This window comes from Triturus cristatus, chromosome 9 (assembly GCF_964204655.1).
Source record: "Triturus cristatus chromosome 9, aTriCri1.1, whole genome shotgun sequence".
NCBI lineage: Eukaryota > Metazoa > Chordata > Amphibia > Caudata > Salamandridae > Triturus > Triturus cristatus.
This window is the reverse complement of record NC_140592.1, coordinates 1,102,151,107-1,102,168,619: the sequence shown is the minus strand read 5'-3', so window position 1 is coordinate 1,102,168,619 and position 17,513 is coordinate 1,102,151,107. Positions and strand designations below refer to the sequence as shown.

Below are 17,513 nucleotides of genomic sequence, written 5' to 3'. Positions count from 1 at the left end.
TTTTTCTGTTGCAAAGATGTATACCTTCCTGCACAAAAACAATCCTTCCTGCAGGCACCCTTGCTCTAGAGTGCCTGTGTTGGGGCTAGGCAGAACACTGTGTGCCAGCAATGGGACAGAGCAGAAGTGTGCCATTATTTAGTGTGGCACATTTCTGTTCTCTCCATTTCACGCACTGCAAAGCAGCTAGTTCCCTTGCTGTGTTGTGTTACTTGAAAGAAATGTAAATCCAACCCATTGTGTTTAACAGACTTACAGCATGATGCAATAATCTAAAATATCTTAATATTTGCTGAATCATACAGAACAAACACGCATATACTTGAATGCCAGTAGGGAGTTTATGTTACACGATTGTTGCCATCTTTCCCAAGCAAGTGATCTGTCTTCTTAGCCAACCCAATTGCTAGGTAGCGTTTTTTTAAAACCTTTTCAATATATTAGGATCTATGCAGCTAGTGAGAGCATCTCACACTCAGATTTTGTGTTTGTTACACAGAAAAGAAGACAATGCTCCTATAAGTTTGTTAAGAAGCATATGGTAGTTACCGCGATATAAATTCAGCCTGCATACAATTTGCACAAGATGAAAATCCAAGCTGTTTTCCAGCTATCATGAAATTATGCAGAGACTATTACAACATGGAAAATAACAAATACATGACAATTTATGGCATGGATGCAATTGATGTTAGCAAAAAGTAAGCGAAGAAGTCTGTGTCAATGAAAAACCTCAATCTTTGGTCTAGCACTTCCTAAATTCACTCAATGTATAACCAAGGACCATGTTAACATACATCAAAGCCTTGACACCAATAACATTATTAAACATATATAAAATGTGGACCAAAAGACCGATTCACAAAAGTAAACTGAGACAAAAGTATATTTTTACAACTTTTGGTGTTCACAAAGGGTATTTACGAGTAGTATAACGAAAGTCGTAAAGTTAGACTTTCGTCTCATTTTACCTTTGTGAATCAATGTGATCACACATATCAGTGATGTTATCAATGGGTTAGGTCATGAGCAGCACATGGTGGGGGTATATGTTATAGTTTGCCTAAATACTATTTTATTGGGGACCTTCAGTAGTTTTTAGGTTCTACATTGCTTGGAGATTTTGCTTTATCGTTTTTCAATAAAATACAATAAAAAAAACACCACTGATTACAGTAATCAGTGTACAAACCCCCTGTTATCTGGTACTTATCCCCTGCTATCAGTGAGAGATCACATGTACAAATGTTCTCAGAAATAAAGCACTGCATTTTCTTGTAAGGTATTTTCATTAACATTGTTTAGAACTGAATTACTGACACTTCCAGCATCCCTCAGTGAACTCAGCATCGCCTTAATATTCTTTAAAATTTCTTTGCACACGCCCTGCTCTGATATATATAGTTTTTGATGAAAATGCAGCAGTCAATATATCTGCCCAGTGGATCCACTGATGAAGCCTCCATGCTACCCCATACGCATGCAAAATCTCTCTAGGACTCTAATAATTCTATTTCAGAAAACAGTTTAGTAGGTTTGGAGGCACCATACTACCCCCATATAAACCAGCCATATAATCTTCAGGAATGGAGGCGGAGGCATAGCCATCATCTTCAAGGAAACCATCAGATGCACCATCACCTACGACGACCTCACGCCTCTCGTAGAACACCTCAGCTTCCTAATACAAACTGACGCAAAGACCACCATAAGAGAAACTCTCGCCTACAGACTCCCAAAACCCTAGGCAACAGTCTGCAACGCCATCCCCAACCTCATCCCCCCCCCCCTAGTATTGTCTCTCACCACTTCGTCCTACTCGGCGACCTAAACTTTCACATCGGCCTTACCCAACTGGTCACTGAACCCATGTACAAAGCTAGACAGACACTGAACACCATTTGCACCTCCAGTGTCAGAATCAAACTCAGCCACACAACAGAACTCACATGGACTGACCACACCATTGTACACTACACCACCACTGATGCCCAGCACACCCTCACCAGCTGTCAGAACTCCTCAAACCGCAGCAGGAGCAAGGTCACCTAAACTCAGTGGGCACAGGTCCTCCCAAACTAAGGCCTCAACAGACCTCAACCAGGCTGTCCAGAACGTTGCCGCTTGGCTCAACGACAGCGCGGACAGAGTCGTCCCACTAAAACCTACAAAATCCAACAAGACCTCCAAACATGCTGGCTGGTACACCACAGAACACAAGACCACCAAGCTCAACTGCCACCAACTGGAGAAACACTTGCGCACCACCAAGAACCTCACTGACAGAGCAGCCCTCAAAACAGCGACTCAGCAACTATCACCGGCACATCAAAGAATCCAAGAAATCAGTCATCACCACCCGGATTAACTCTGCAGTCAACCACATAAAGGAACTCTTCAAAAGTAAAATCATTCTCCAACTGACAGTCATAGAGAACACCATCCACCTTCCCAAGAACTCTGTAACACCCTCTCACACTACTTCCACACCAACATGTACAACAATTTCAACATCCAAACTGCCACCCCCAACCTGACAACCTCAAGCAACCAGCGAACACCAGCAAAACCATTACCACCTGGTCACTGATTACCACCCTGATGACCTCAGCCATCATGTCTTCCATCCACTCCGGGGTGCCCATCGACCCCTGTCCTCACTTTCTCTACAACTTCGCAACAAACCCTATCAGCGCATAACTCATTAGCATCTCATCAACACCTCCCTCCCTACAATAACCTTCCCGGATTGATCAAAACACGCAGATGCCAGACACCTCCTACAGAAAACCTCAGCTGACCCCAACAATCTAAAAAATTATCTCATCTCCCTGCTCTCCTATTAGGCCAATGTACTCGCGAAACCCATCAACCAGCAACTCACTGAATTCATGGAGCAGAACCACCTACTGGACGCCTCTCAATCGGGATTCCGTGCCAACCACAACACTGAGACTGTGCTGATTTCCACCACGGACGACCTCAGAACTATTCTCGCTCGTGGAGAAACTGTGGCCCAGATCCTCCTCGGCTTCTCCATGGCATTTGACAGTCTCCCACAACACCCTCATCAACAAACTCTACAACAAGGATACTCACAAACATTTTCCCAGAGGCCAAAACGTTTGGTCTGTGATATAACTGAAGGCCGCACTGATGCCAGCAGTGGATGTCAGGGGTAATTTGGAGGTAAGATGGGTGTAGAGAAAGTGAAGCATATCCACCTAGTGGCTGAATTGCACAATGAGAAATTAGGAAACCTGGATTTAATCCCGGGTTCCCCACTTTATCAAATTGTGTGATCCTGGGCAATTGTTTTATTTCACTTTGCCTCCTTTTTCTTTGTTGTCACATGGAAGAGCACCTCCAAATACATGATATAAGGATGTGTGCTGTACAAAACCTTTTCCTGTGTTTGATTTAATAAAATCTGATATTGTTCATGTATAGTAATAAGCCAGGCCACCCAATTAGTGCACACAACAACTGACTTACCTCTTATTTCACTATTGGCATTGTTATCAGGATGGGGTGGGGATTAATGTTTCTAAATTCATATTTGAAAATTATCACTGTAAAAAAAAATCTCAATGCACTCATATAATCTGATGTACTAAAGTGAAAATATTCTGCATGTTAATAAAATATAATTCAGAAGTGAATTTGTCATATTTTACCCTTTTATCTTAAAGGTGCTGCTAAAGTTAAGTGGTGCTAGACTCCCTAGTTACTTGTTTCTATAACATCAGTTAACCTTTAAATAAATACTTGCCTGTCTATTTAACATTTTTTTAAGGTTTTGTGCTGAGTAGAGTAAACAGCAGCCCAGTGCTGCAGCGGACCAGGGAGCCCCATGTAAGGGTCAGTACTTTTGAGAATCAATGCTCTATGGGCATACAGCAAGATGCCCTCAAGTGGATTGCCTTGTTCTTTATAGGATGCATTCAGAGCATCTGACTTCCTCCCTTAACTTCTGCACCCAAAGACATCACATGCAGAGTACCCCAAGAATCATCCCTAAGCCCCACCTTGTTCAACATCTACATGATCTCCCTCGCAGATGCCGTCAAATCAAACTGACTCAACATAATCTCCTACGCAGATGACACTCAACTGGTTCTCTCACTCACCGAGGACCCCTCCAACACCAGAACCAGCTTTTGTAACACCTTGACCAACGTAACCAAATAGATGAGAGACGACTGCCTCTAACTCAACTCAGACAAAACTGAAGGCCTGATCTTCAGAAAGAACACCTCCGCATGGGACCACAGCTTGTGGCCGGCAGAACTCGGACCCACACTGACCGACCGTGCTCGCAGTTTAGCATCATCTTTGACAGCCAACTGACCTTGAAGTGACAAGTCAACGCAGTTGCCTCCCCCTGTTTCCACATATTCAGATGGATCCCAACCAACACCAGAAAGACTCTCACACAGGCCCTTGTTGCCAGTTGTCTTGACTACGGCAACACCCTCTACGCTCGCATCTCTAACCAGCTCCTCACAAGACTCTAGACCATACAAAACGGGGCAGCCAGACTCATCCTGGATGTCCTGAAATGAACCCACATCACCCCCAAACCTGAGAGGCCTCCACTGGCTCTCCATCGAGAAGAGATGCCAGTTCAAGATCCTCAGCACGCCTACAAAGTCCTCCATGACCTAGGACCTGCCTACCTTAACCATCAACGGAACCTCTACCAACCCACTAGACACCTGCACTCCTCTTCACTCACCCTCGCACACACTACCCGCATCCGTCACAGCCGGAACGGCATTTCCCTCCAGCTACGCATAGCCTCCTCGCTGGCTGACTTCAGAACGAGACTCTGGCTCTTCGACAGAGACACAGCGCCCAGATTCCTCTAGGGGTTACAGTGTTGCGCTTTACAAATGCTGTTTGATTGATTGATTGAATAGAGGCCAGTTGTGTGCACGTCCAGATAATATGGAAGTCAGGGCCAAATGTGCTATTATTCCATTCACAAAAAGTGCTCACTGACTTTTTTTGTGAATGTAATAGCATTTTTCAAACCTATGTACCTATAGGTCGTTTACAAAATATTGATTGGTCTGGTTTTGCAGAACGCCCTACCAAATTAATATTCATTATGCATATTAAAAGGCAACCCGCTGTGATTGGTTGCAATAACAGGCCTCAAAGAGACGGTTTCCGTTTGAAAGGAACACAAAATAGATGATTTTTCAAAGCAGCACATTTTCATTAAAGGAACCAGTGCTGCTTTTAAAAAAAACTTTACCATTTTGGTTAACTTAAGGGGCAGCAGTCGGTGGTCCTCTGGACCCATGACTGCTTCCCCTGATGACAAATTTGAAAAAGGTCTAAGAGAACCCCTTCCCCTTTGAGAATCAGTTACCACCCCAACTCGACGGCCTGTAACTCATCAGTGGTATGTGATAGCAATTGCTGTCATAGATCATTGATACATTTTTTTCCGAAATGGAAATAGGAGAGGGACACCTCCTTCATGCTTCCTCCTATCAGTGATTTAGAAAGGATTGCAAAAGTCATTTTAGGAGTCTGAAATAAATTTACATATTTGCTCAAGTGCTCTTGTGTGTTTGTAAGGACTTTGAAGTACATTCTGGGTTTATTGAAGTGGCTACTCCTGTTTTTGCTGCAGCACTAGTGAATATGGGGAATATATTGTGACTAGTTTTCTTTTTACTTTGAAGGCTATTTGCACTGACAGCCCTCTGACCACTTATATTATTGTTCAGCTCAGATAATGTACTTGAAATCTGAGATATAATTTTGTCGCAAATCACATTGATAAATGAAATATTTTCTGTCACATACATAACTTACGTGAAATGATCAACATTTTATTAATAGCCAGTCATGAGGAACTGTTATGCTAGAAGAACATGAGGTCTGTTCTAAGACTGCCATTATTCAAACTATAGTTCCAAAATTAGTGCTTCAGGATGCTGTCTCATGCCCCTGTGCTTAAAGATTATGCCAACAGTTTTGAAGAGATTGAGTGGGTAAGTAATTACACAAGAGTTCTATTTAGAAATATGTACATTACTAGATATGTTGGTGGGAAGTATGCTTGCAAAGTGATTGATAGGATTTGTTCATTCACAGAAATAGAAGCCTGATCCCAAGTAGTCCGTCCAAACACAGCAAATTGCAGCTGCTCATGGTTCTTCTATGGCATACATTGTGGAGTGTGAGGCTTGTGGTTAAAGAGAGTCTCCATGGGAGAATGCTTTTTTCTCAGTATGATGGTGCTGATGTTGGATCTGGTCCTCTCTGCATAGTCACCCCGAACATTTTGCCTCAACTTCTACATTTTTGCTGAACCTATTTTTGTGGGCCTTAGGACTCTGTGCACTTTACCACTGCTAACTAGTGCTAAAGTGCTTATGCTCACTCTCCTTAAACATGGTTACATTGACTTATACCTAATTGTCATATTTAATTTACTTGTAAGTCCCTTGTAGAGTGATATACCATATACACAGGGCCTGTAAAATTAATTCTACTAGTGGGCCTGCTGCACTTATTGTGCCACTTACTTAAGTAGCACTTTAAAACATGTCCCAGCCTGTAATTTCAGCCTGAATGCAGTTTTGAACTGTCATGTGGACTTGGCATTTAAATCCATTTGCCAAGTCATAAACTCACCATTTATTTCATATAAGTTACCCCTAAGGTAGACCCTAGACACCCCAATGGGCAGGGTGCTGTGTGATTGAAAGGCTGGACACTTATACATGTTCTGGTAGTGAAAAACTCCTACATTGATTTTTCACTACTGTGAGATCTACACCTACCATAGGATAAAATTGGGGATTTCTTGTTACATTGAATAAGCTGTCATTCCTTATTGGGAGCAGGAAGCTAGGTAATGTTTTGTACCTAGTATGTTGCAATGATAAACCCTGTTTAATGGTAAAATTGGATTTTAAATTTAAATTTTGAGAACAACACGTTTTGAAAGTAGCCATTTTCCTCCCCTTAGCCATTTGGTGCCTGCAGCCTCCCCTGGGTTACATAACTGGGTGTAACTGGCAGTTAGACTTTATGAATTCCTCCCGGACAGTCACACAATAGAGGGATTAGGTGTGCCGGATTGGGCCATCTGTAGCAGGATGAGGGGCAGAGCTGGGCACAGCCCCACTTGCAACTGAATAGGCTGTGCTCTGCCTTCACACAAAGGCCATGTCACCACTGCTTTGTTCCTGCAGCCATCTTGGAGTCATTGCAGGCGACTCAGTAAATTTCAAGCACTTCAAAGAGAAACCTCTAGAATCTTATTGAGAAGGCACCAGGTATAACAATAGAGCCCTCATACCCACTTATCAGGTAAAACTGCTCTGAGAACTGTGGGAAGACCAGGATCAACCTGCCGGTCGATTTGCCAAAGGTGCATCGTCGGTCAGCCTGACTTTTCAGCTGCTTCCAGGAGATTCTTCTCTGCATCAGCAAATGCTTATTCAGCAGTCTTCCTCCAAAGGGGTATCCAGCCTCCTGGCACTGCGTTGGCTACAGCCTCCTGCTTGGAGATTTTCGACTTACATAAAAGTGACTACATCCAAACATAGAAATTTTCACCATGACTTCTCTAGCAGCTCTCCGACTACAACACCCCGTCCTCTGACAGTGCCTGCAGCCTTGCCCCGCTGAACTTTACTTTTGCAGGACATTTTTCTTGAAAATTATTTTAAGTCCGAAGGTAAGCACTGACCGGGCGCAATCCACTTTTTGTATCCGGCCTGGGCTCTATCAAGTTCGGCCATATATCTTTTTTACATTTACCCAGTCTTGTGCGATCAGATGTCCGCGGTTCCCTCTTTGATTTTTTAGGAGCTAGAATTTACTAAGAACTTAAAAAATTCATAACTCCAGTTCTACTGATTGGGTTTTTGGTGTCAAATAATTTATTAATATGTAATCTATTTTTCTAAGTTGTTGTGAGATTTTTCTTGTGGTGAGTTTTCACTTTGTTACTGTGTGTGAGCTGTATTCATACTTTACACATTGCCTCTAAGGTAAGTCTGACTGTATTTTGTGCCAAGCTAACTATGGTTAATCAAAGTTTAATTCAGTGACTTTTGAGGTACATTCTGCCTGGGTTCATGGCTACTGCTTGACCATGGCTAACAGCCCAGTCAACCAAAAACCCAATTTCGCAGAGTGTGCCAGCTGCCTTCATGGCACCCAATCAGGAAGAATTGGGGTCGAAATACAGCATTAAAAATACCAGTCTTTTTGTCTCATAGATGAAAACCACCTTAGGCTAAAACATTGTATGTGTTCAGAAGACACATAAAGGTTTGGCACTGCAAATAGGTCTTACCTTTGTAAGGTGATTCCTGAGCTACTGCTAATGCAAATATGTGTTTTCATTAGGATTGACAAAAGAAACCACATTTCCAAAATGGCCACCAGTGCATTCCAATGGAATGGAAATGTTCCTATTTTACTGTATGAAAAAAAGAATTCCAAGATGACTGCTGGTGCAATGTGATAATACATGCACATGCGTGAGCACCCAGATTTTAGTAGCTTTCCTAATAAAGTAAAAATATTAAACGATGGCCCCTGAATCATGTGTATGCATGCATTTGGAAACAGTCAAGCCATTTTGGCATTTTCTAACTGTGATTATGTTCCAAGATGGCTGATCACCATTTTAGAATAGTATATTTAAAAAAAGGTGTGAATGCAACCCTTCACAAAGAAAAGCAAGGTAGTAGCCTGGTGGCGGTGTGCAACTGGCAGGCCTTTGCATAAATATTTTTTTAAATAATATAAACAAAGCATAATTAGGAAGTGAGAAAGTGAGCAGCATGGTAGCATTTTTCAGCTGTCGAGTTGTCACACAATCAAATAAAATAAATTCAAAAATGGTTATGAAAAAACAATGACGTGAAGACGGGCAGTGAAACAACAGGCAAGTTGAGGGTCGATGGATGGTGAATTGACAAGTGAGTGAGAGAAAGGAGTCTTTCTCTCCCGTACTGGAAGGCAAATGAAGTAATAGTTTCCTAGTGTTGGCAGTGAAGCACACAACTCAATCTTTCGAACTATGATAAAGAAGTGATGCTCCCGGTTGAGGCAAAAACAAGAATAGACAGAAAAATTAACTAATCCGTAACATCGTACAGAGATAGACAATAACACTTCACAATCATAGACAAAGGGCTGACCTAAATCCCACTCTATTTATTGTTGCATTATAGGCACTAAAAATTCAACAACAGACAGTAAGCTGTCTGGTGAAACCTAAAAAAGCTGTATCCTTGTAAAGAGCTTCATGGCTTTCTGTTAATTGATGCAATGTTTTAAACGTACTAACAATTTACAATATTTGTTGGAATAGCAGCATTATGTTTTGGCTTACTGTACAGAAGCACAGGTAGTTCAATGTGTAACTATGGCTGTTTGGTGTTGGGGGGGTTAATTGGCAACAAAAAAAATTAATTCTTCACAAATAGCTACATTGGTCCCTTGCCCACTCTTCTTGCCATACTCATCAATGATAATGTTTACTGCATCTTGTACGGGTCTATTAATAAGCAGAACGATATATTTAACTCCACTCCACAGAGAGCACAGCAATAAAAGGGAATTCCACAAGGTACCTCCTGTTTTTTTGTCTCTGTGCCCTCTGTGTGAGAAGGTCTTTGCAGAGGTACAGATGGCCTTAACAGTGTTGTGGTAAATCTCAGCTGCTGCAGAACTACTTGGATGAGGGTGCAAATATTTTCTTTTCTTTGGAGCCCCAGATTTGTATTTAGTTGGTATATGCTCCTTCTGCTGTTATTTGCTTTGCTCCACTTTGCTGCTGTGGGACTGATTTCTCAGTGCCTGTCGGTTCCAGATTCCCACTTACATACACACAGGGTGTTTTTCAAAGAGGGCATCCTACTGCTGCATCCGTTGGATTATTCTGGGAGAAATTGCACACATTTCAGTGGCTTATCTGAGTATTCTGTAGTACATGATTCCAAACAGCGCTATTCTAAGAGGGCACTTTCGAACAGAAGCTCTTGCTCCTCCCATTGCGTACTCCTTCTGGTGTGACAGATAGTTCCCTCTATTGAAGGCTTTCTGCCTTTGTTTCTTTCTGGGGGTTTTGATTTGGTCTCTATCACTTCAGTGCAGCTTCAGTCACTAATGGAACACGCAGTCCAAGCACCTTCAGATAATCTCACAGGCAGATTTTGATTATCGCTAACCGGTTTTGTCTCCTGATGTTGATCCACTGGCTAATAAAGTTCAAGGAAATGTGAAAGTCAACTTGGCTTTGGAAAATGTGTGGAGAGAGCTGCTGGCTGACGTATTGGTGCACATTTAAGACAACTTGTGTCTTAAGGAGGGTGCTGTTGACTCTACTTTCAAGGATCCCATGCAAAAGGTGAATGACACTTTTCGGTGTTACTAGCCTATCTATTATCCTGGTCTCACTCTCCTGACCAACCTTTTTTGTTCTATGATTTTAAAGAAATACACAGAGACACATTTTTGTAGTTCCAAGGGGCTGGCTGGATCTATATGCCCTGATGGGCTGTGCAGAGTGCCTTTCTGACCATCTGTAAACTAACTGCGTTTTGCCCAGTGTGGCATTGGAGGGCGCTACTGAGTCTGATCCAATTGATACAAAAGGTTGAGAATTTTTTGAAGTGGGTTTCATCTTCAGCCTTGTTCTTGTTAAAGCTGGGGTTCAGCTTATACCATTCAATCTATTCTTTGGCACTCCCAGTCTCTAATCATTTCTGTGTACTAGGATAACAATTGTGGTCCTATTTTAGAATTAATGGAGAAGTAACTTCAGCTGGCATCTGAGGTGCTATCAGATGATGAGGTGATGCTCACTGCATTGGAAGCTGTGGCTTGCTGCTGAACTAAACGGATGAAAGCATGGAAGGGGGATTCGGAGAAGATTTGGTTACTCAAGCTCCCTTTATTGGGCCAGAACATTTTGGTCAGATGTAAGGGAAAATTGTGAACCAAGCTGTGGAAGATTCCAAGCTATGATGATGATGAATAATTTACAAAGCACAACAAATACCCTAGGGTGTCTAGGCGCTGCACTTATCACATACAGATCATACTGGACTAAATATGAGAATTATGCCTTAAAAAGCAATGTTTTTCAGTCCTTTCTGAATTTAACAGGCTAGACTCTTTTTTTAAGTGAGGTTGGCAAAGAGTTCCACAGTTTAGTTGTTGTAGTAGTGAAGCTCCTGCCACCCCACCTAGCCCTACTAACTCTTAGAACAATTAGGTTTCCAAGTTCCGCTGACCTAAGGGATCTTGCTGGAATATATGGCTTAAGAAAATTTGCCAGCTGCGTTGTTAAGTAATTTAAAGGCAATGCAGAGTGATTTAAACTGGATCCGTTTAGCTACCGGCAACCAGTGCAGATGGAATAAAGTTGTGGAGGCAGAGTCGAATTTAGAGATTCCTAGGGGTTCTCTGGCTGCTGCATTTTGAGCTGTCTGCAGCTTTTGAATGCTGAGCTTTGTGGCGCTGGTAAAAAGGGCATTGCAGTAGTCAAATCTTGATGATATCAGCACAGATACCACCATCTTCCTTAAATTCATAGGTATTGAGGGAAGAATCTTCCTCAAATTTTGAGGATAAAAAAGCAAGCCGAGTTGACTGTTTGGGTTTGCGCTTCAAAGGACAGCTTAGTATCAAAGATGACTCCTACATTTTGGTTTAGCTAGAGGACCAAATTGGACTGGCCATCAACTATCTGTCCAGAATGAGGGATTGTTCCCAAGCAACAAAACCTCAGTCTTGGATGAATATCAATGTTCTTTTAGCTCAAACCTCCAGACTTCTGCAAGTGTACTAGTTTGAGGTGGCAGCCTGTTTATCAACTTTTCCAAGAGGCAGATGTCCTCTGTTCATGGGATGGAATTCTACTAGATGTTCATAGGTTACTTCACTTTCAAGAGTTCATTGGAGCCCCCTCTGATACCAATTCCACTTGTGTATCTTGTTTACAGGGCATTGAAAATTTGATAGGGTGAGTTCATCTGAGGGCTCTTTTGCAGCTGGTGAGAGATCTGTTCCATCAATGGCTACATTCTCAGAGAGACATGGCAGCCTGTCCTTTTGTGGTGCTCTGGCTCAGATTTAATCTCTAGCTTCTAGTCCAGTCTATGAAGGAGAATTAAGAACTCACATTTCAGAACTACAATCTTTTCATTTCAGTAACACCATCCTTGACAATTTCACTGCAGTGGTGGTGGCTGGTAAAAGCCCGTGTCTCTGGAGGGTCAAACCTTGGCCTCTGGTTCTTGTGGTCACGATAATGGATGCCTGCAGCAAGGGATGAGGTGTAGCACTGGGGACTGCCTCAGTCCTAGGTCTGTGGTTCTCTGCCTATAGCAAAGACCCATGTGCACTATGGAGAGAAAAGCAGTCCTTAGATCATGGGACCAATCTTACTAGTTCAGATGAACAACAACATGACAAATTCATACATCAACAGACTGAGTGCACCAAGCCTTTGTCTTTGCTTCTTCTGGTACATTATCTGTTAACTAGACTAGTCTTTCATTTTGATGAAATCTTCCCATCTCTCAGGGTCAGAAATGGAAGACCCTGAAGCAGGTGTGTCTATCCTAAATAGACTTTCCTGTCTTAGCCTGAAGGCCTTTCTGGAGATCAAGAGACAGTGGGGGTTCTGTGGATAGACATATTTGTCTCTGGCCAGGACACTCTTCTCCCAGAGAGAATGTAAACAGATTAGTGGTTGAATCCGTTCAGAAATGGTTTCAGCGTGTGCTACTTCTGAGATGACTCTCCTATTCCTAGTTAGGGCTGTTCAATGAGGGAGATTGAAACCTCCACTGTGGAATTTAGGGGAGTGTCCATCTCTGACAGATGTATGGTAGCAACTTCCACTTAGGCCCATATTTGTTTCACATTATACATTGCATGTATCTTGAATTAGAATACAGTTCTCTGAACTGTGATAGACTATCCAATTCACTTGGTTTTACTAACTTTGTATGTATGCTTGCTCATGATTTTGTTATCTGCTTTCTGCATTCTCAACATTGTTGTACCAGCTGAGTAATATACGGTTCTCCTTTTTCTGTTTTCAGATTGACTTTGAGTGCCTGGAAGATTCTTATAAAGTGTATGTTGATGACAAATTTTACCTCCAGTATAAAAGTCCAATGAAACCTGTGGAAAAAGTCAAATACATTGAAATTCGGGGTGCCCACACAAAATACGTTTCAGTAAGCCCCATGCAATCCTAAACATTGGAGCAGGGGTCACCGGGAGGCTAAAACAAATATTGAAACTAAAAGGAATTTCTCCTTTTTACCACAAAAATGGCAAGAACATGAAACGTGCATTATTAGGGACATTAATTGATGCCAATAAAACTAACTGCATTAATATAATGTGTTGTGTTTTGTTTCACTCAGTATGTTTTCAATATCATATTTAATATATTCAAACAATAGGGCAACCCAGTAACTCAGAGACCTGGACTGGACAATTATGTTAAAAAAGGTGGTCCCTATGGGGGAAGTGTAGCCTTTAACTTCCTCGGCAATAATATCATTAAAAAAAAACTCCCTACAAGTTTTTTTCATTATACAATAAATATATTTATTTTTGCCAGCCTCATCAAATAGTGCAGAGACAGTCTATAACACTATGACACATTATTTACATTAGGCAAAAAACACAAGGTGCTCCTAGAAGGCGAAGGCACAGTGAAAAGAGAACAATGTGCTAAGAAAGTGCACTTGTGCTAAACACAAATATATGTACATGTGACTGATCGGGATGATATGTTGTTGTATATTGCATCCATGCTATAAGTGTCAAAGACCTCAATAATAATTAAAAATCAGTCCACCTATGTTGGTGTTGATGTTTTGACCCCTTGGCACAATTACTTACATCCAGGTCATCATCAGGACAAAGATAAGAACAGGAGACAACCTAGAAGTAAAAGAACCATGTATCCTTTTCCACAGTTTGCTATATACTGTTATTGTCACATGGGTCACAGGGAAACCAAAATAACATAACAGAGCATTGGGGCACCCAGACCCTCAACCGTGGCTGTGTCAGTGTTAGTTTCGTGGGAAAACCGCAACTCAGCAAACTGTGAACAAGCAGCTGCAATGAGGCAAACTAGGTTCAGGTCTTATATCAGTTTTACGTAATTAGCTATGCACTGTGATGTCACTGCTAAAAAGGGGTCCCTGGGAGACCAAATAAACTTTCCAGAGGTTTGGGGTACAGGGACCCACAACTATAAATGTGACAGTCTGAGTTGCATGGGAATACCTCAGCAAACTTTGGGCAAGTAGCTGTAATGAGACAATTTAGGTTGAAACACTATGCAAATTTCTATGATTGCTAACTGGGTCCCAAGTAGACCAAATACACATACCTGAGGATTGGATTACAAAGACCACACCCGTAGATGTGGCAGTCCTAGTTCCATGAGAGAACCTCTGCAACCTTTGAGTACAAACTGAAATTAAACAAACTAGGTTTAAATTTAGACTGAAACACAAAGAGTGAATGGCCAATTTCTTTAAAACATGTGAGCTCACTAAGGGACTCAGATGTGATGTCTTTCTGGCACGGCTAGGGTATTGATTACTTCTTCTATCAAAATAATAGTTCAGTTGTTAAATATGTTTTGAAATATTCTATCAGAACTAAGCAATGGATATATTCAAGACAAAAGAAAAAGAGCTCCATACTGGAAAGGATTGTCGGTTCAGTAGTTATGTGGCCACTCAATTCATCCAGAGATTAAATATCTCCTGCTTCTGCAAAAGTAATGCTGAAAGTGGGAATATGTTGGTTGTTTGGCACTCACAAGTTCACTGCGTGTCATTTTACTTATGCAGTAGATAGAAAATATTTATTTTGTCTGACCTCTGCACGGTACTGCCATGTAAATGGAGTGTACTGCAGCAGATATACAAAGATACATCAGTTCAGTGATCAATACTGGGCAAGTAGCTGTAATGAGACAAACTAGGTTGAAACTCCATACAAATGTCTGTTATTGCTAACAGGGTCCCAATTCGACCAAATACTCATACCCGAAGATTGGAGTGCAGAGTAGGCCTGGGCGAAGCACTACGCTACGCTCGCGTAGTTTGCGAAGTTCGCGCTACTTCGCGCTACGCGAACTGCACGTAGCACAGTGCGAACACGCGTAGCGTAGTGTTGCGTAGTGCTGCGGTCATTTTTTGCTTGCTCGCGGTCCTCAACGTCAAGTTGGCGACCGCGAGCAAGCAAAATGACATCCTGGCGAGACTTTTTCCTTGTTCGCGATCGCGAGCATGGAAAATAAACCTCCCGGCGAGATTCCCAACGCGAGAAGGTCAGGTTTCTCACTGCGAGGGGTCGCGTATGCTCGCGACCGCTCGCGATGAGAAACTACCAGTTCGCGTTGAGAAAGCTGCAGCTCGAGTAAAAATCTACTCGAGCAGCAGAAAACTACAGCTCGCACTGTGCAAGATGCCATTTTCAATGATTGCACAGTGCCGGTTGCTTGTCCGCACTGTGCAATCATTGAAAACAACATCTTGCACAGTGCGAACATGTTACTTCGCAGTTCGCGAAGTGCTACGCGTAGCTCGCGTAGTGCAAACTTCACTTTGCGTAGCTTCGCAAAGTGCTACTTCGCGAACTACGCCCACCCTTAGTGCAGAGACCACAACCGTAGATGTGCCAGTCCTAGGGATACATTTCCCGCCAGAGCTGACACACAAAATAACCCAGCGTCAAACAATATGGTTCCACAGACATTCTGGTCACAATGGACATACAATCCTTTACACAAGTATACCCCAGATAGAAGCACTGAGAATAATGACTGATCTGTTGAACTCACGAGAACAGTCCGTACAAGTCCTGACCTGTTTTTTGATGTCCCTAATGGAAATAACTATGAACAAAAATTACTTTCAGTTTGATAACTGTTTCTACTATCAGATTAAAGAAGTTGCCATTGGAGCAAGCTTCTCTCCAGATCCAGCGAATCTTTTCTAGGCACACATCAGGACACACAGATCTTTTATAACTGGCAATCTATTCATAGAAGAAGTAAAAAAATGGTCTAGATACAAAGATGAAGTCTTTCTAATTTGGACTGGAACACTAGAGGATCTACATTTGTTTCACACATGGGTAAATACAATATCCTCAGACATCAAATTCACAGAAGAACAAAGCAGAAACAGCATTCCCTTCCTTGGCCTTACAGTTGGATCTGAACAGGATAAGACTTATGTATCCCTATATAGAAAACAACAGAGAGACAAACATCCTTCTACATTATAGTAGCAGCCACCTTAGGAGCCTGATGGACAACCTGGCCTTTGGGCAATCTCTGCTTATTCGCACAAATTGTACCAGAAGACATGACTATTTTAGAGAATCTGAAACACTCATCAAAAGACTCAGAGAGAGGATATCCCAGACGGTTGGTCAGAAGAGCCAGATAAAGGGCCTGGTATAATTAGAGAGAAAACCTCTCAGAACTCAAAACAAGAGACAACACAACAGACAAAGTAGTATGTGTTACCACTTTTAGTCCAATCAGTAATGAGATAACAAATATTGTAAAAAGACACTGGGCTCTAGTCGAGGAACATCTCACTAGTAAGAACACATTGTTGTTTTCATATAAACGGGGTAAAAAATTCAAGGACACCTTGGTCAGGGCAGTGCTTCCCCAAACACCAAAAACCACTCTCAACGCAATCTGGGGACTCCCGATAATAGGTGGTCATTTTAAAAGCAGCCAGTGTGTGCCACTTAAATTCAGTAACTTTACCCACCTAGATGTGGACGTTACCTTGACCAGTTTCAGCAACTGCAACATGCTAGATGAGATGTGTCTAATTTGATGTCCATAAAATTTACTTTATATAGGACAAACAACACAAAAAGTGAAATGTAGAATTCTTCAACATGGGAGTAGGATCAAATGTGGCACGATAGGAGCACCGCTTGTCGAACACTATCGGGAGCAAAACCATAACAGCGAGGACATAAATTGGCAGGTAACTGAACATATCACAATGGGACCCAGAGGAGGGGACAAAGCTGGTTTACTCTCCAAGAGAGAACTGTTCTGGATGGACAAGTGCAAAACGATCACTCGGGGCTTGAACAACCTTGACTATTGGAGGCAGGCAGCCTTCATATGAACATTAGAAATCTATGGACCTGACTGCATCTTGCCATCTTCATGTGAATACACTGTATAATATATGGTCTTGCTCCAAAAGTATTGTCGTTGTGTGTTACATGTATTTCCATTAAAGTGATGGGTGCAAGTGTCTTACATACAAATCATTTATATACCCTCTCACGGTTAATTGTTGAATTAGTGGGTGTGTTAATTTGCAAGTGGAACACGAGATTCCTTTCCTGTATTGTGCATAAGTTAACTAAATGTGCCATTGTTTAATAATTGACAATTCAAATATCCACAGGGTCACAATTGAGCTCACTAATAA

General features: G+C 41.9%; 1 protein-coding gene across 2 annotated transcripts in view; it reads left to right on the top strand.

Moving 5' to 3' along the window:
• The window catches only part of LOC146799437 (galectin-3-like), a 279,550-nt gene extending 266,141 nt beyond the window's left edge, over window positions 1-13,409 (top strand). For both annotated transcript variants that reach the window (XM_085627006.1, XM_085627007.1), the window contains one exon: window positions 13,104-13,409. In XM_085627006.1, the coding sequence (XP_085483132.1) occupies window positions 13,104-13,262 (159 nt within the window). In that variant the 3' untranslated portion in view covers window positions 13,263-13,409. The remainder of the gene's footprint in view (window positions 1-13,103) is intronic.
• Window positions 13,410-17,513: the final 4,104 nt, after the last annotated feature.